General features: G+C 39.1%; 1 protein-coding gene across 2 annotated transcripts in view; it reads left to right on the top strand.

The window, feature by feature from the left end:
• The window catches only part of UNC5D (unc-5 netrin receptor D), a 341781-nt gene that overhangs the window by 283210 nt on the left and 38051 nt on the right, over positions 1-20520 (top strand). For both annotated transcript variants that reach the window (XM_075062773.1, XM_075062774.1), the window contains 3 exons: positions 6736-6921; positions 12340-12717; positions 17687-17771. In XM_075062773.1, the coding sequence (XP_074918874.1) occupies positions 6736-6921; positions 12340-12717; positions 17687-17771 (649 nt within the window). The remainder of the gene's footprint in view (positions 1-6735; positions 6922-12339; positions 12718-17686; positions 17772-20520) is intronic.

Raw genomic sequence — 20520 nt, forward strand, 5'->3', positions numbered from 1 at the left:
TCAATTATGAAGATAATTAAGAAACAACCTGTTCTGCTAAATAGCCTTATACATAGTTGCCTGGCTTTGACTGGTTTCATATCTGTTAAGACTTTAACATGCTCAACAAATGATTGTATGGAGAGACAGGTTTCCAGAGGCGGGAGAGGACAAAAAGAGAGTAAAATGAAGGAAGAGGGAGAATGAAAGCTAGAGAAATCTTTGATATCTCCTACCAAACTGTAATGGCAAACCGGAGGAAATGTGTGCTCTCCATGGCTCATGGAAAGCACTTATTGTAAATGAGATAATTTAATCAATTACATTTCCTAATGTACTAAACCAAATGTTTCATTTTCTGCTCCTGCACATCTTAAATTATCTTCAGGTGCTTTATGAAACTTAATCATAGTTAATAGAAACTTCATTACCATCAAATATGCTTTCAATAAATGTTGTGTAACAGTGTCAGGAGATGGAGTGAAATATTGGTTATGATTACCACAAACACATACCCTGTAACAAAATCATAGAAACTTATTGCTTTAAGAAAGTCACTGCCTCCTCTGGGTCAGGAAGATGCAGTTCATTAAATAATAATTGGTTGACTTCAAGTGTTATCTTCAGTTGAATCCCATCTGGAAAAAACACAAAGTATCAAAGTAAAAAAAATTCCACAGTTCCTTTTCTTGAATCTCCATTTTCCCAAGGGAAAGAAATTCTGCATAAAAGGCAAGAATGGAAGAAGAGATTAAAGTGTTGGGTTTTTTTCATTTTCATTTGCTGTTTGGAAACAAACAATAGTGCTCTGAATAGAAATGAAAGAATAAACACTTCTTTTATAAGCAGCATTGTCCCTTGGAACAAAATTAGTACCATTTTGCTTCTTTAAATTGTCATACTTAGTCAATTCTTTTTTTCCCTTCTGATTCTTAATTGTTTGTAGTTTTGCTGTTGTGTCTTTTCATCCCTGACTAAGTAGTTGTGTGAATACCTGAGTATCACTTTCAGGTCACATCTAATACAAAAAAAACCCCGAAAAACATTGAACATCTTGTTAAAGATAAGGAATCCTAGAAAACAAAAAACTTATACCAAGAAGAGAACCATCAAATTTAGGTCCCACTTGTGTTTTTAAAAATATATATTTTTCATTAAAGTAAATTGTTTTGTTGTTCTAATGCTGTTAGTATTTTTTCCATATCTTTTTGATTAGTATTTGAATATTCTCCTCAGCACTTGTAATCCAAACATGGCAATCTTGTGCTGGAACCAAAAATGAAACTGACTGATCTATTTTGTTGTCTAAAATGAGTGAAAATGGGAATGTAAATTATCTAAGTAAATATGTTTGAATAATGTAAAAATTAAAAATTATAAATTTCTATTAGTAAGATAGCTGAGGGATTTTCTTAATGATTTTTACCCCCAACAGTGTTTAAAATGTGACAGCTCTTTAAAATATTCTCAGTTTTACATATCCTGTTTTGACAGTGAAGAATAACTTCTGAACTCCTGTTTTATACATCTGTTACCACCTATGCTCTACACCTCTGGCAGCAGTGGATTTTTATTATTAGCAGGGGTATGCATGTTTTAGATCAGAATTTAACGTATTTTAAAGGAGGAGGGAACAAATTAAGATTTCACTTTTTTCTATAGAAAAGTATACTTTTTAAAGGTTATATGTTTAAGACAACTACTGGATAGGTCAAATGTAGCTCTCAAAAGGACGGGAATGTAGAAATGGGATATATACCACTCCAGGATGTTTCATAATAAATAACACATCTCCTGGCTTACACAAAGTACCAATTATCCACAAAAGTTAATTCAGGAATAAAGTATCGGAGTTAATTATCTAACAACAAAGATTGCTTGGGGACTCATAAGTGAGAAGAAATTGAAATGTAGTTGATTATTAGACTTCCTTTCTTATACCCTAGTATTAGAGATTGAAACTGAGGAAAGAAGGTTACTTTTGTGGTTAATGGCAGGGACTCAGGAGATCTGGGTACAATTCTAGGTTCTACCACTGTGTGATATTGGGCAAGTCTCATGAGCTTTCTGTGCCTCTGTAAAAAATGGGATAATGATACCTCCTTTGTTGGTTTTGTCTATTTGGATTGTCAGATTTTTTGGGGCAGGAAATGTCTTTTACGCTGTCTATGTATGTCACCTACCATACTGGGGAGGGGAGAGGATGCTGATAATGACTGGAGTCTCTCAGCACTAACATAATTCATAATAAAATGGGCTCAAAACTCCACTGTAAATTTTCTAGCATGACAAACTTTCCAAAAAATGGTCTGAGCAGACTTTGAAACATTTTCATTGTAGTTATGGCAGAAGTTTGGGCACACCATGGGTCAAAACTGGGTACTTGCCTAAGAAAATATGCCATAATTACAGTGATGGCTTGCAAATATTGACTATTGAATAGCAAATTAAATCTTCCGTCCATTTCCTGTTCTGTGTGACAGCTGCCAATAAATGCTAACTTTTCCAGTCATGCTAGGAAAGAAAGCCAGTCCATTTCCTAACATAATGAGAGAGAGCAACAATTTCTGTGTGGAAGGAAAATGTAGTAGAAATAAAAGAATGAAATGTCATAAAGATACCATATGTTCATTATAACATTATTTTGAGCTATTTTAAAACCTTGTGTGGGCTTGGGTTTGATTTCACTCAAGATTAAAAACAAAACAAATCACCAAATTGACACCTGACTCTTTTTTTTTTAAACATCATGACCTTAAGGATGACTAAAGTCATCCTTGTTTGGCATCATTTCATATTCCTTTCCACATCTGTTCTGAAGCATCTCTATAGCTGATCTGTTCTTAGTCACAGAGCTATTGTTCTCCATCTGCATCAGTAAAATATTACTCAGGGAAGAAGCTGACCAAAGACTGCTAACAATTTGGAGCTGTACTTCCAGAAATATTTTTCCTCTTTCATTTTTTTTAAGAACCCAGAACCTCTTGGAATATCCCTTTTTCCCCTTTGCCACCATCTAAATATGAAAATATATATGCTCTCTCTCTTTCCCTTTCTACTGTTGGTCCAAAAAAAAAATTGGTGGGGATCATAAACCTTTCACACAAATGTTTTTGCTGTTTTGTTGGCAAAATTTGAAAGGGATGAAAATTTGTGTCACAAAACTGAAACTTGAAAAATTTTTAGTAGCTATATCTGGCTTAAAAAATGACAAAAAGGATATTAGAAATCTCTCTTTTTCTGGCCATTATTTCACTGAAACTTGAAATCCCCATACAAATATATCAAAATTGTGAAATTCTAAAAACTTCAATCAGCACTAATGATGTCTACAGTAACACATAAGCTTTATTTCTAATAGAGCTACTTGGGAAAGGAATATTTCCCCCCTCAAAAATATTAAAATTTTAAAAATAAATATAGTTTGTATTTTTACAAATAAAAATGGGTTTTTAACCAAACAGAAATTTTTGCCAAACAAAAAAAAATCTAGTTCTGATTTTAACACCACCCCCTCCCCCGCCACACACACACAAAATAAAGAAAAGTATAGACGAGAATAATTTGGCCATGTCTTGTTTCTAAATGTTCTTTTTAAAAAGTCCCATTTGTGGCACATTGTCAAACCATTGACAGCACAGGCTAAACATGGTCATATTGTACCCTGAGGCTGCTCTGATTGGCAACTCGGATTCTTACACCATCACCATATAGCCAATTTTGAAACAGCACTGAAAAATCTAATCTAATGCTTAATGAGAGAGGCACGACCAGCATCAAAGATCAGTCCAAGCCCAGAGACACTAAACTCCAAAGGCTTTGGCAAAGAACTAGAGAATGAACCCTACCCAGAAGTCGCTAACTTTAAGTTCCTTTAGTGTGTCCTGGCCCTCTCCAGGAGCTAGAACTCTGAATTCAACTCAGAAGAGACACACTGTTCCCCTCACGGCAACCAGCAATGGGCTTTGGAGCAACTCCCCTTCCTGGAAGAACTCCCTCCACAGCAGAAGAGCCTCAGTCAAGAAGATACTGCCCCAAACCTTATCCCAACAGAAACTAGGTACCGAAAAAACCCACCATCCACAAACTTGTACTGCAGGGGCAATTTAATTAGCTAGAAATTATAATCAACAAGTAAGATTGATGGTTATCTTCATGAATAACTGAGTGTACATCATATATATTCAACGTTATGTCCTAGCCTACGTCTCCCCAGCCGCCACAATCTGCCTTCTTTTGCGTATGGACACTCTGACCCAAAAGAAAATTATTTTTTGTGCAAGGGTCATTAAGTTATGAAAGTCAAACAAAGGTGGCATCTGATAGAAATACAATAAATTAATGATCATGTCAGGACATTAAATTCTACAAAGACCTTGATTTTATTATTTTATTTTTTTTATTTGTGTTATAATGTTTAAGTTTCCTCAATACATCGTTTTGCATCTACAATATCCCTTGTGGAGCTGGATGTTGAAAGTCCCAGAAACTATTAGCCATCCAGAGTAGGGGAAATCCCTTCATACAACAGATCTGAACTCTTCACAGATGTTCCTGGACCACACGCTAGAAATCTTTATGGGCATATCCCCTTTAAACTCAGGTACATGAGTATGTACGTGTTGGAGATTTTCTGCCACTGTTTCTGGAATGGCCACTGTAAATATAAGGCTTTTTTCCAGGGAAGAGCCTAACAGCCACTCTGATTTACCCTGAGAGTCTGTCTCTTTACTAAGTAATACAATCCAAGGAGAACTGGTTTAAGGTAAATGGAGATTCTATGAGCAGAATTTGCTTTATATCTCTGAGTACTTGGCTTGGATTCTGTAGAGGACAGCTTGATAACCAATAGCCCATTGCCTCAGCCTACTTAAAGTAGAGTGTATCTTAATTTCAATTTATTTATTTATTTTTTTTGCTGCTGGTTGCTCCTATTGTACAGCTCCCTTGAAATTAGGGGGCTGTCAGTATTCCACTGGTGCATTTGGCAGAATAGCTGATGTGTGTTCCTGGCAAGTTAAGTGTCCAACATTTAGTTTACATAACTAAGTGGTAAACCAGAAAAAGCAACTTTTACAAATTAGGTCGTTGCTCACAATTTCTCAACACACATCATCAGCATCCTTCTGTTCTATTTCTCTTAAAATTGTCTGACTATCTAGTTCTTACATACAGTATAGGGTTTGAGGGTGAAATTCCCACCTGTGCAGAGCTCGGCACAAGATAATGCACTACATAAACCCTCAGACTAAGAATTAAGTGGTGCAAGGCCACCTGCTGGCCTTCTATACAATACTGCATTCTTCCTCTGTATGTTGCAATGCTTCACAGTGCGTTCTCCGTTTACTGCTCAGTTATTGAATTGTTTGGTCTGAATTTCCAGTTCGTACTTATTTTCACTATGATTTGTTTGTTTAAAATAATACACTTTCTTCCAATATGCATTTGATAATGCAATTACCATATTTGTGAGACAGTAAAAGCTTTACAGAGTAAATATATGACCATTTCTTTCTCTAAAGCAAAGTTCAGCATAAGGGGAATTATCTAAGGGCCCACAAAGTGTCTTGCCTAGTAATTTAATTTCACGGTTCTTGATCCCAACTCCCACCCGATCATGCATAGTTGGACCTAGACAGCTCTGTTATTGCAGGTCTCATCTGGGCTACCCTCAGCCGCTACCAAAGTTTTAAAATGTAAAAAACGTAGTGCTTGTGTATTGGGCAGCTTGTGACTGTTTGCCATTAAAAACAGATATGAAACCAAAAAGCACTTGCAGGAATTCCCGATGGTGGCTCAGATTCCATCAGCTCAGTAGGATACTATCAAACCCTGTAGGCTGACTCCTTAGCTTTCTTGTGTTTTGAGAGGTGGTAAAGTAAAACCCACAGGAGAGGGTGAAATATGAAATCTTTTACCTTACCAATCATTCCATCAAGTTTGCTCTCTCCTGGATGAGCAGCAGGGCTCAACCCCAAATCCTACATGTCCCTGGAAACCAGTGAGAGACAAGAGTTGGTGTTGGGGACTGGTCCTGCTTTGAGCAAAGGGTTGGACTAGATGACCTCCTGAGGTCTCTTCTAACCCTAATATTCTATGATTCAATGGTTCTATAAGAGGCATTTTGTTTCCTAACAGCGCCTATCCTAGCTATAGTTGTGCTGGAGTCTCCTCTTTACTAAGACAATGTAACTCAGCCCTTAATCTCACTAGGCTGGAATGGGGCATGATGGTTGTCACCCCCAATGTACCCACCCTGCTCCCCAGACCCATGGCATACACTGCTGTGGTGGGGGATAAGCTAGGATGAGATTTGCGCTCAGTTCTCTTCACTCATGGACCTGCTAATGTTGAACCCTCCAGTCACACGAAACGTCAGATGAAGTGCCAGACGTTTCCTAGAAACACCCGAAGTTCCCGTTGTCTCCTGTTGTGTTGGGTTTTTTTAAACACCTTCCCCATGGGTTAAATAATTGTGAAGGTTTATGAGAGTGAAAAAGAGGAAGAGAAATTAAACGAACACCCATGCATGGCAATTGCTGGGCAGGAGGGCACCCCAAGCCCTCATTACATACCATCCAAAAATCTCAGCGTATTCCTCACTGAGAAACATTAGTCTTGATCTAGTCTGAGCCCAGCTTAATTTTTACCTTCCCAAATGCACCAATCAATCCTCATGTGGGCAGTTTGGGGAGGAGAGGGAGAGGCAGTATGAGTATGTGTCGCTAATCTGGTGCCTACATTTTCTCCTTTCAGATATCGAGAACGCCAGTGACATTGCCTTGTACTCAGGCCTGGGTGCTGCAGTCATTGCTGTAGCTGTGCTGGTGGTCGGCATTACACTTTACAGACGAAGCCAGAGCGAGTATGGCGTGGATGTGATTGATTCATCTGCGCTGACAGGAGGCTTCCAGACATTTAATTTTAAAACAGTCCGGCAAGGTTAGTGTTGTGATTTCATCATCTTCCCTCGCAGCTTCTGTTGAGAGAGAGCATGCAGCCTCTGGCAGCATGAGACCTCCACAGGAGGGTGGAACTGGCTTGTGCAGAGCAAGGTGTGTGGTCTAGTGGCAAGGGTTGGGCCTGGCAGTTAGAATTCTGGGGTCTTTTCCTGTCTCTGCCACCAATTTCTGTGTGAACTCAGACAAGTGATTAATCTCTGCTTGCCTCAGTTTATCCTTCTGTATGTGTGTTAGAAGTTGAGTATATTATTAGCTTCTCCTACTGCATTGACAACTAATAAATGCAGAAATCATTAGGATTTAGTAAATTCCTGCTCAGTTCCTATTTCTTCTATTTTTGGTTCCCAACTGAAAGTGGTTAAATTTTCATTTGTTATAGTCCTAATTTAAACAACTCATTTTCAAGCATTTTATGTTATATTGTTTGCATGCAAATTTCTATATCCTAAGATACATATGGAATAGTCGAAGACGCACAGTTGTGAAAATGTATTTATTTGCTTTTTTTTTTTGTTTAAGGACTTTAGAAAGTCACTGATAGATTTTTACAAGACATAAATAAAGCCCCATGCTAAAAAGCAGTCGGTTTCCTGGAATATTTCCTTGGACAAAAAAATGAGATTTTGAACTAAAGTGGTGATCATTATAAAATCTTGTGTTTCTTGATTTGGTACCATTATTCTAAACTAGATGCTGGCCTTATTGTGGGTGGTGGGCGTGAAAGTGGCTCCCTCTTTTTTTCTCTCCCTCTCTCTCTTTAGGAAAGCGAAATGTTGCAATTGGTGCATGTGTGTGCGTGAGCGCGTGCACACACACACGCACACATTCTGGTTTCCAAGAGAGACATACTCCACAGAGCATAAATAAAAACAACTTGGGATGCAGAGGAATTTTAGTCATTTATTTGGAAGTACAAGTTGCCTGTGAAGAGTGGTGTATAATTTGCAATTATATCTTTTCCACATTATCTGAGATTGAGCTTCCAAATTAAATAAGAAGCTAATTTGTTATAAAAATCTTGTTTTGGGTTTTGTGTGGGAGATTTTGGTTTGATTTTAATGTTGCACAGACACCTCAGTCAGAGGCACCATAGAAATGCCCACACAGACATTTTCTTATATTTGAGGATGCATTAGTTCAGTTGCAGCTACTTTGGATGTTTTTGGAATTTTTAAAATGAATACTTGCAAACAAACAAAAAACCCCCAAACAGTCTGAGATTTCATATGTATTCTAACCCCCATCCCTCAGCCATACCTATAAGTCACTATTTAAAATATTTTAGCCACAAAATTAAATGCTTTGGTGGATCCAGGTTTTAAGGCTTGGATCCAAATTCCATTGATCGTAGTGAGAGTCTTTGCATTAACTTGAGTGGCTTTGGGATCTGGCTCCTAGAACTTAGATACATATGTGATTGTCTGATTTGTGTTTTTTGTTTTTAGGCCAATTACAGCTTTAGTTTCTTCAGAATGCCACACACCTAGAAATGAGATTCAGACACTCAGATGACATGGTGATGAGCATGATATAAAAATGTAGACACAAGAACAAATGAGTATAAACTGGACACTAGGAAGTTTAGACTTGAAATTAGACGAAGGTTTCTAACCATTAGCCGAGTGAAGTTCTGGAACAGCTTTCCAAGGGGAGTAGTGGGGGCAAAAGACATATCTGGCTTTAAGACTAAGCTTGATCAGTTTATGGAAGGGATGGTATGATGGGATAGCTTAATTTTGACAACTGATCTTTGATTATCAGCAGGTAAGTATGGCCAGTGGTCTGTGATGATGTTAGATGGGATGGGATCTGAGTTACTGCAGAGAATTCTTTCCTGAGTGCTGGCTGGTGAGTCTTGCCCACATGCGCAGGGTTTAGCTGATCACCATATTTGGGGTCGGGAAGGAATTTTCCTCCAGGGCAGATTGGCAGAGGCCCTGGAGGTTTTTCGCCTTCCTCTGCAGCATGGGGGCCCGAGTCACTTGCTGGTGGATTCTCTGCAGCTTAAAGTCTTCAAACCACAATTTGAAGACTTCAATAACTCAGACATAGGTTAGGAGTTTGTTATAGAAGGGGATGGGTAGGATTCTGTGGCCTGCATTGAGCAGGAGGTCAGACTAGATGATCATATTGGTCCCTTCTGACCTTAAAGTCTGAGTCTAGACAGAGAGACCTCTAGGGACTGTAGAACCCTCTCTCAAACATATGGAAAAAAACAAAAACATCTGGCTTGTTGCCCCCCCCCCAGTGTATCACTTGCAAATTGTTTTGGTGGGGGTTTATTGGCATAAATTTTAAAACTGGAAACCCTAAATATATAGAGCCAGATTCTGTCTCCCTAGTCTGGCTCTGTGGAATGATACAGGTAGCTCAAAGGAGCCATAACCTGGCATCAGTCTGTATGGAAAGGTGACCTTTAACTGGAGTAAAGCTGGTTTACTCAGCTCCCATACCAAGATATAAGGGACATGTCAGAGGTATGTGAGGGGAAAGAGCAGCTCTAATCTGCATTTTTTAGCTGTTGAACAGACTTTGGGAACAAAGGTCAAATGGCATAAACTAGAGCAGCTCTTGGGCAACTCTGTTTTACGTTGAGGTAGTTGCAGATTGGCCCTAGAGAATCATTTTGACCCAAATATGGCACAGGAGAATCTATCCCATATTATTCATGATTTGATTTCTTCAGTTGACAGCTTCATGTGATATCTCCAAATCTTAACCTTCCTAGTTTAGAATAATCTCTTTTGTAGTAATCCCTAATCCATTTAGATGGAGAGACTAGTTCTTCTGACATTAGCACGCTGGAGGTTAGCGGTAGGAGGGGTTTAAGTACATTATGCTTAGAGAAGCCTAGAAGTTTTTATCTAATCTATCTACCATGTTTAATTGAGGAGTGGTGCATCTTGCTTAATTGCCGCCTTCTGGGTAGGAAAGAGTTGGTGTAGCTGGGAATTCTTTTTACATTCTAAGTTAATCAGCAGTACGCAAACATCCAATACACTCAGTTTCTTTAATACCATCTGAATTGGAGAAAATATAGTAAGAATCTCTGCTGCTGTGTTATATTGACAGCAACATCATTTAGAAAAGAAAAACCAAAAAAGGCAGGTCTTTGGAATGACTCTCCTCCCACACACACACACACCTTTAAGATGCTGAAAACTGCAAAGAAAGGCTTAAAAATTATGCTTATTTTCATCTAAAGAGAAATTATACCAAAGGCAGCAGCATCTGGTTAGAAATTTGCATTAGAGCAGTCATTACCCACAATGAGTAAGCAACTAAAGTGTCTATTGCCTTATTTATCAGTGGTGCTGAAGAAAATATTCAGTGGATGCTAGAACTGCAGAGGACATTTGTCTGCAGTTCAGGTTTTTGTAGCAGATTAGACATGGATCCTTTGACCCAAGTTGAAATGAAAGGATCTGCATGTATGTGAGAATGGAGCTTTTGAGGGATCCAGATTCTACGCTTTTTGAGAATGATTAGTGATGTTAGCAGTCCAACTTGAGACATATTAAAAGGGCCTAATTTTCAAAGGGTGGGTAGGCTCAGCATTTTGTGAAAAATCAGATGCTTTTTAAATGTCTCAAGTTGACAACCTAAAAATCACAAGTCCTTCTTGAAAGTGTAAGCCTTAAATTTATTGATTCTCCTCCTCTTTCACCTGGTGTTCTCTGAGTCAGTCTGCACTCAGAATTAGATTTGGAGTGAACCTTTTCTGCATAATTGTGGTCCCACATTTCTAGTCAACACAGTTTCCTTCAAGCCTGAATCCATACCTTTCTATAGGCTCACTAAAAGAGTTGGTGTTCAGACATGTTTTCATTTGGTTTACACTTGAACACTATGTTTTCTATGCTCCAGGCTGTGTCAAGGCACATGTAACCAAGTAATCAAGTATCCTTTATATCTGTTGCATTGTTTCATCTCCTTTGGGACATTGCCACATGTGATTTTGATTTCTGAGAGCACTGGAAAATGAGAGGAAAGCTGGATAGGTGGTAGTGAAGAAGTCTGAAGGAGGATGCCACTGTGATGGATTCATGCACATTTCTCTAAAACGAGAATAAAGCCTTGCATCTCAGAGTCTAAGTGCTCTGAAAACAGTACGTTTTATAGATATCTCTTAGCCTCTGAGGCTGGCTTGTTTTAAAGTTTTAACTTGATCTGGCAAGAAGCACAAATCCTTCAACGCACTTTGTACCAGCAGATCCTAGGCACCTGCATATGTCCACTTGACTAAGGTTCCATGTGGGCTTGGGATTTTTTTTACCTGTATCTACTTACATGGAGCTCATTGCAAGATAAGGAACTAGATCAGAAAATATTCTGCTTTAATGTTGGTGAAGCCCAACAGAATAATTTTCCAGCATCTGTTCTGATTTTATTCTTTGTTATACTGCCTAGATTGCTTTTAAAAGTTTAACTGCAAACAGAAGAGGGAGACACATTATCTTCTAAGTGCAGTTTTTTTTATTGCCAATATGTGAGGTGGATATGTTGCAACAAATGATCATTAGATGCCCATGGATATCAAGGGCCAGATCCTCAACTGATGAGAGTCAGCTTTGCTCCGTTAAAGCCAAAAGAGTTACACCACGTAAGAGTCAGGCACCCAAAATTTTGTAAAGTATCAGAGGGGTAGCCGTGTTAGTCTGGATCTGTAAAAGCAGCAGCTCCAAAACTTCTGTTAGTCTATAAGGTGCCACAGGATTCTCTGCTGCTTTTACAAAATTTTGTAGTTAATATAGAACTGACACCATTGATTTCCAGACTGGCCACTGAATTAGTACCCTAAAGGACCCTATAATATGAGCTAAAGTGAATAACAAAAGAATTAGTTTGCAAAAAGTATATTGTGCATTTCTAGTTCAGCGACTTTTATCTGAGGATCTCCAAGCACTCTACGAACATTAATTAAGGCTCACAAGTCTCCTCTTTATGTAGGAAAATGCTATCCATTTTTATAGATAGGAAAACCATGGCATGGAAAGGTGAAAAGGGGGATTTTCGAAAGCACCTCACTGACATATGAGCACAAGCCCAACTGTAAGTTACTAAGGTGCTTTTGAAAAATTCCAGTTAAAGTGACTTGCCCAAGGTCATACAGTGAATTAGTAGCAAAATTAAGAATAGAATATAGGACTCCTAATACCCAGCCCTCTACTTTAACCACTGGGCCACACTCTGAAATTTTAAGATACAACATAAAATGGAAAGGTGGGTAAACAGACTTTTCCCTGTGTGGGTGTGGAACTCCACTTTCTTCCCTTGTTTTTCCATTGCTCAGATTAAATTCTGGATGTAGACATTTTTCTAGGAACCACTATGTACATAACAGTTTCCCTTGCTTGTAAAATGGTACCTGAGTACTCAATCAATTTCCTTTCATCAGGTAACTCCCTGCTTCTGAACTCATCCATGCAGCCTGACTTGACAGTGAGCAGAACATACAGCGGACCCATCTGCCTGCAGGACCCTATGGACAAGGAGCTCATGACAGAATCTTCACTCTTTAATCCCTTGTCAGACATCAAGGTCAAAGTTCAGAGTTCATTCATGGTTTCCCTGGGAGTGACGGAGCGGGCCGAGTATCACGGAAAGGCGCATTCTGGAACATTTCCCCATGGGAACAACAGAGGCTTCATGACAATACATGCTAGGAACAAAACTACATACATTCAGAATCTGTCATCTCTTTCAACAAGAAGTGAGCTGAGAACGACTGGCATTTTTGGCCACCTGGGTGGTCGTTTAGTGATGCCAAACACAGGTGGGTCAATCATTTTCTTTTGAAAGCACACAAGAAAGCTGTGACCTAAACCCTTTTGCTTTATAGCATTTTGTGATATAAAGAAGAGAGGAGCTCACTTATCGGGAAATATGAAAAAGACAGGAAACTTGTTCACCCAGAAGACAGTTGTTACTATCATATCATTTAGTAAGATTACAACCAGGGCCAAATTCAGAGGATTTATTACATGTTGATAAATCGGCATTGTGTCTGAGCTGTTATAATCGAACACCTTCTGCTGACTCCTCAGCATGAAACTTATATCAGTGTAGAAGACTCCCTTTTTCTTACTGGGTTCTCGATCCCACCATAGTGCTCCTCTCAGGAGTTCATTTGGTGAATCAGGGTCTTAGACTCCCCTTTCCAATTTGTCCCTCACAGTCTAATTATATCAATGACTGACCCAATGAACATTGCTGGATATCAGGACGATGCTACAGAAAAATCTGTGGAATATCATAATGATGAGAGACCATTGAGGAGAGCCGCTGTTCTGAATGAAAACTACTGTGTGTGGCTACAGCTGTTGGTCTAATTAGTTTGTTGGTTTTGGATATTCCAGGGTTGTTTTTTTTTCCTTCTAACTTAGTTCTGTTCTGAAAGGACATCTCCATACTGCATCACTTGTGAGATAATTGCCAGCTCAATACTGGGTTGAGCATCAGAACTTTGCTTGAAATGGAGGAGCTAAATTTGCATCACTAATAGATGATGTTTGCTTTGTGCCTTTTGAGCTTTGTAATTTAGCGTGAGATTCTCGTCATAGCTCTGCTTGCTAATTGCTAAAAGGAAATGGAGTTTTTTAAACTTGCAGCCACTGTGTGAAACCAAATTAGAATCAAATAAAGGATATTAAGATTGCATCGCTGCAGCATATTACACTGTGCCAGTGCATTTATGTGGTGCTGACTACACCTTTTGGAGTTGTGAAATGGAATGTGTGTCAGAACTGGCCTGATGCCATTATTTCCAGCTAATTGGGCACCTTTTGAATTCTAGTGATCCTAGAGCTGAGATTCACTTTCGACTAGAGTTTGATTTCGCTTGACAACTTTTGTTCTGTGCATCCAGCCCTGTCTCTTGCTGTTTGTTTGAATGAAATGCCATTTGCAGCCTTCCTCTTCATATTTCATTGCCGCTTTAAAAAAAAAGCATCAAAGATATAGTTTGTATTTAGAATAGATTGATAGTAATACATAATTAATAGTGATAATATTTAGCACACAGAAATGCATGATGTATTCAAGGCAATTGTTTCTCCATGGACGATTTGTATGTTCAGGAATGAACATTACAAATATATCAAGGCAGTGTAGCTATCAAAAGGAATTCTTCTTATGCATCAAATTACTTTAAATAATGCTCATCCCACAAAGCAAATAAATTCCAGGTGTATTTGGTCCATGCAATTTACTTTTTCCCCTTCTTCTACTAGTCTGAAATAAAATCTTGCAGACAATTGCAAATCACAGTAACATCTCGACATTTCAGGATTTATCTGAAGGTATGCAAGGGTGACATATTGAAAGAATCTGGAATCTATTCTTTCCTTCCTCATTTGTGTTGGCTTTACAACAGTGTAACTCCATTATGGCCACAATGGAGTAAGTTTCAATGTACACCATTGTAAGAGGAGCATCAAATCATACGCTGCAATGGCTGTTGTGCATATGAACTAAAAGAAATGAAAATCTTTATAAATCCAGTTTGTTTTTGGAAGTGATCTCTCCATTATGAGTTTCTCCAGATCAAAAGCACCAGCAGATTCAATTTAAAGACAAACGTTTGCCAACGTAGCATTGAGTAAAGATCCTTACGGACACCATAAACAATAATTGAGCTTGGCAAACTATAAGGAGCTTTACTGATGACAAGATTCATAATATTAATAGATATTTAGGTGGATAATATGGGGGCAAAGAAAAATGCACAGATAATGTAATTTTTAAATAATTGGTTTACTCCAACAGCTTTTTGAGAACTAACAAAGCTAATTTTAAAGGTTAAGAAAGTCGTGCATGCATTTGTTGTGCAAAAAAATACTAAATAGCGAACTCAGAACAGGTTGTTTTGTTGTCAGATTAAATAAAAGGCTGTCAGGTAGCAGGTGTTCCCCTCTCCTCCCTCCTCAAATCAAAGCCAATTGCTGGAGTCATGTCAAAAATATCAACTTTTTCTAGGCCCTAGAGCATCAAGATATTAGACAATCTACCTTTTTTTACTTCATAACTTGGAGCTCCCTTTTTGATGGCACAGATATTCAGCTGCATTCAATCACTATGTTCTGATTCCTGTGCTTTTTCTTCTGGGTTGAAAGATGGTAGTGGATCTTTGACTGAGGTGAAGCTGTGATAATTTCAGGCCACCTCTGAGCTCTGTGAGTAAGCTCAGACTCAATTTCCAGCTCTGTCTGAGTGACGCTAGACTTCAAGTTTGTGAATGTCAAACTACTGTTGTGCACATCCAACAATGCAGTCCTGCTCTTTCAATTTCTTCCTATCCTGTAGGAAAGGGTGTGTGTGTGTTTTTGTTTGTTTCACCAGAACTTACTGTTGTCCAAAGGGGTTCACCCTGAAAAGAGCCAGGCATTTTTAAATGCTTCATAACTGGGAAATTTCAAAGCACAGAAGGCACCTAACCTCTATCCACTTTCACTGGGAATTAGCTGCCTTAACTGTACTTTGTGCCTTTGGAAATCTACCCCCTTAAACATTTGTGGATTTTCTCAGCATCTCAAAAGAGCTAACTTCTTTCTGTCCCATTCTAATGGAGGAAAATGGTTGCCCTGAAGTTAGCCCTAACTATCAAAGCATGTGCCTATAACAATACAGAAAGAGAATTACCTAGGGGATTATCATAAATATGGTATCTAACCAGTGTAATGATGGTCATGCCTCTCTAGTATTGATATTAAAACCTAGTTAATAATGAATCTATTGTCAGGAGGCTCCAAGCAGGGTTTTTAATGTGCCTCATTCTTAGCACAAGTGAAAGAGACTAATGATAACCAGCATGTTACTGAATAATGTTCATAAATTGGAAGCACAAATAACTTATTTTATAATGAGTCTTGGGCTGCATGACTGTACCGCAGCTCTCAGGCTTACAGGAGCACAGCTCATGCTGCATGGGTAATGTTATTAGAAGGATGCCATCTCTCCATTGAAATTATAATCACCAAGTTGTATGCTTTTCTACTCTAGCATTGGTTCTTCTGATGAAAGAGAGGGTGAGAGCTTCATTATTTGAGGGGGAGGAAGAAACTCTGAGGTTTTATTTTTGCAAAGGACTTTTTTGTCATGCGTAGCCAGTTCATTTCTTATCATAAACAAGAAGATGGATTAAAGAGAAGAACTGTGCTCTGTGGGCTCTTATCTGTTAGCTGATGTAAAAGATTTACTTCAAAGCAGTTGCTACAGAGAAAAGAAAGCTCAGGAACTCCACATGAACTGTGGGGCTGGATTAGGCTGAACGGCCTTGGCTTTGCGTTGGACTGTATACACCTAGGAAAAAGCTACTGAGGATTTTGAATTTGCATTCTTTCTTTTTAAGCTAAATAGCTATATCATCTGACCATACAGAATAAGAATAAAGTCAATGCCAGAAGTACATTCCCTAGGGGACTAGATGACTCTGAGACCTTTTAATGGGATACAGAGTCTTTCACTTTTGTGTGGCTGGAACTGCATTCAGACCTAGTTCAGAAGTGACTGAAAGTTATTTGAATCTGATGGCTGGGTTAAATAAGGTAGTGGTTTTATTATGTCTCCACTCGGAAATGGGTTTGAGACCACCCTCACAACTGGAACTAAACAGAACCTTTGCTGGCAGTCTCAGCAAAGGGGCTAAGGACTGAATGAGCCCATCAGACTGCAATCTTCTCGTTTCCGTAAAGGAATCCCTCCTGTGCAGGTGGCATCGATGGCAGAGTGGGTGAGAAATCTTTCTATACCTAGGGATGAAGAGAGGAGTTCAGTCATCAAGGTTATGCATCCTACATCAGTGGTTCTCAAACCTTTTTTTTTTTTCATGGACCACTTGAAAATTGCTGAGGCTCTTGGTGGACCACTTAATGATCTATCCAAATGTTGTTTGTACCATTAGCTAACTATTGTAAAGCGCTTTGGACAAAAGTGCTATATTTAAAAAAAAACACCTTAATAATAATAAACATTTTTTGTTCTACAAATAGAAGTGCACAACTAATATTTTAATATCAGTAATCTTACCTTTCTAATGCGAGGGATGTGCCCTCTCTCCCCTGCCACAGCAGCCCCCTAGCCTCTTCCTCTGGCTACCGCAGCCCTGCACGTCCCAAATCTCCCCCCCACTTCTCACCCCACTGCCCTCTCCCACCTATCCCTATTCCTCCCAAGACCACCACCTCATCTGACATGTGCATCTTTTCCAGGGTCCAGGCACCTAATTAGTGGAGCCACTCCTACACGGCTCCACTAATTAGGTAAGTGGCCCTTCATTCTCTCTTGTGCAGCCACCCAAGCACACACCTTAGAGGGAACAACCCCTGGACCATTTGAATGGAGCTCGCGGACCACTTATGGTCCACGGACCACAGTTTGAAAGAGCAGACTTTGAGGTATTTTTGCACCAGTGAATGATGTAGGACAGAGGTTCTCAAAAACTCATGTGATGGCAGGGTGCCTGCCCTACTTTTGTATAAAGCCCAGCCCACTGAGGATCTGATACTGATAGGGGCCTTTGGGAAATACTGTAGTACATACTGACACATCTTATTAAAATCGTTTGTTTATTTCCTTAATTTGATAATGGCCCACACTGTACTACCATTTTCAAACAGGCTTTTTGCTAGGGTATTATACATTTCAAGAGGTTATAATTCAGAAGGTTTTCCTTTATGTCCTAAGTATTTCCAGAAGCTTTGGATTTGGGAGGTCCAACAATAACCTCTAAACTTGTTCTGTTGTAGGAGTCAGTTTGCTGATACCACATGGAGCTATCCCTGAAGAGAGCTCATGGGAAATCTACCTTACCATCAGTCAAGGGGAGTCCAGGTGAGAAACGAATAAAAATAACATGGCAATACCGCCCCCCAGAAAAGCATAATCCCAGAAAATACTTTTCTGACAGACATCATACCAGTTATTGGATTACGTGGGCCTCATTCCACTCTCTTTTACCCTGGTATAATTATTGACTTCCCAGGAATTACTGGGGTAAGCAATAGCACAGTCAGACGCTTTGTTTGCTACCACTCTGAAAACACATTCAGATATGAGAACTCTGCTGAAGGACTGGATAACTCAGGGGAACGGGGTGTCTAGTAAGGAATCTTGCACTTCTAGGTTATCAGTCTGACTCTTCCCATTGCTGGTGAATAGTTATCACCACCCTAGGGACATTCAGTTGACCTATGGGAAATGAATAAATGGATTCTCAGTCAAGTTCTTAGTGCATAGATAGTCCACTTCCTAACTTATAGATAACTCTGTTCTGAAGTCACTATCAGAGTCTGTTCTCTTGTTGGGTGGCTGTGATGACAGACTGTCACATTGTCCCAGCAAGAATTGAGTGGACCATGGAAACTAAACTGCCCTTTGACCATTAGAAGTGTGGTCCTTGTGTGTTGCATTTGGCAGGGTGGTGAAGAGGGTGTTTAAAGTGATTGCAATGGTGCTGGATTGAAAGCCTGGGAGAAAGAACTCCTTTATTTATCCACAAAACAGAAATAATGCAAGGCGCAAAGGAACTTCAAAGAGTTAGAAACAGAAGGAAAAGGAAAGTTGTTATTAAGCTTTTGGTAAGTTCAGACAGCTGTTTTTTGTGCTGCCATTATCTCTGCTACATAAAATGTACCTAGCTACTCTTTTGGACCTTTTCATAAACGAGGTGGCCATTAATCATGGGTGGGAGGTCTGAATTCTGCTATCACTTATGTCAGGAGTAACTATATTGTAACCAGTGGAGTTACTCCAGATCTACATCAGTGTGAAAGTAGAATCTGACCAAGAGTCTCTTACCTCAGATTAGTTTTCCCCCCGTCCTTTCTATTATGAAGGAAAACAGCCAGAGAAACAGATGGTTTTAACAGATTTTTGATAGCTGTTCGCATAAAAGGATTTTCTGTTTCCCAGTGGCTTTAACTTTTCACACAACATGGGTTATAAAGAATCAAAGTGCTCTACCAGTCGGTTGTTTTTCAGAGCCCAATGGATTTTGCTGATGTGCAGTGCTAAGTTTGGCACAAGTTATTTTCTAGGTTCTGCTAAGTTCTGTCTGAAAATTTTGTAACTCTACTGTCTCCTGATGTTTGAGAACAAAGTAAAATTTAACTTAATTGAGAAGTAGGGCTAGCACTCTACCCACTTCACACCTGCCTCCTCTCACTTCCTTGTACTAGCATTGTGACAATATGCTACATTTGTGACCTAAGTGTGCTCACTTCAGTTACTAGATTCTAAAAATGAAGGATTGTCCTGTAATTAGTGACAATAGAGCCCAAATTTCTTTTACCTCAAATGCAAAATTATGAAACGGAATAAACATCACCTGCAAACTCAGAACTGAGTTCCTGACACAGACCTGATTTATTCTAAATCAAATAATCTTACTACTGCCTTATTTTTCTTGCATGCTTTTTTTTGAGTCCTTGTCCCTCAGCTGAGTCTCATCAGAGTAGTTCTTGTGGGGATATCTATGACTTGAAGGGGCTTGGCAGACCTTAGGAACTGCACTAGTCTCACGATGCTTTGACAAACTGGGATGAACCATGCAAACATTCATTAGTTAAAGCTTCTTAGTAAGGCAGACGAGTTTACATGCATTCAGCAGATGGGCAAATTGTGATGGAAAGATGAGACCAAAAATTTTCAAGTGTGTCTACTAATATGAGGTGCCCAACTTGAGAAATGTAGGATATGTGGGTGCTCAGAACCTCTAAATATCAGGATGGAGGTGTTTTAGATTGGGTACCCAGAATGAAAGCACTTTTGAAAACTTGTTCCGAAATATCTTGCCTGAAATCATAATGGTGGAAAAGAGACAGAGCTAAAAAACACCCACATCCATCCCTGACTCTAAGTTACTCTCCAATCATTAGACAATACTCAGGACCTTCTGGACTTTTAACAATGCTAAGTGTTATCTAACTGCTAGCCACTTCCTGCCTTTAGTGGCACCACTGTTGCACCTGAATTATTTTCCTTTCCATATATTCCCATTTGAGTGTATCTGATATGCACATGAGAAACTGGCATGTTAGTGGGTTGTTTTCTTCCCCTTTTACTGTACATATTGACTTAAGTTATATTTACCCAAGAAGCTAGAGCACCTCTGTCATTTACTTTCCCCAGTGATGTATTTACTCAAGAGAGTTTGTCACAAGAATTCTGGTTAATATATACTATGGAGGTGTGTTTTTCTAAATTAATCTTAACATTAATTAATGATAAAATCAAGATTGCTTAAAGATAAAAATCAGTAAGCCCAGGACACTTAAAATCTTAAATTCGCCTTTTGTTCCTTCTGCTAAGCCACAGCATGCATCATTTAAAGATTTGTTTGCCCTTCTGCTGAGTACAACTTGCCTTTTTCTCTTACTGTTTACACTGAGATTCTTTATCTTGTGATCCTGACAAATCTCTGGCTAAGCAGTGTCAGCCTAGTACTCGGATGTGAGATCTCTAAGGTACTGTTGGCAGTTTAGGTTTTTATACCTGCTCAAGTCACCTAGGCATCACTTTGCTCTCTGAATTAGTGTCGAAACAATGCCCTGATATGTTGCTAGAGCAGAACTGGTTAATT

The sequence above is a fragment of the Chelonoidis abingdonii genome, chromosome 2 (genome assembly GCF_003597395.2).
Source record: "Chelonoidis abingdonii isolate Lonesome George chromosome 2, CheloAbing_2.0, whole genome shotgun sequence".
NCBI lineage: Eukaryota > Metazoa > Chordata > Testudines > Testudinidae > Chelonoidis > Chelonoidis abingdonii.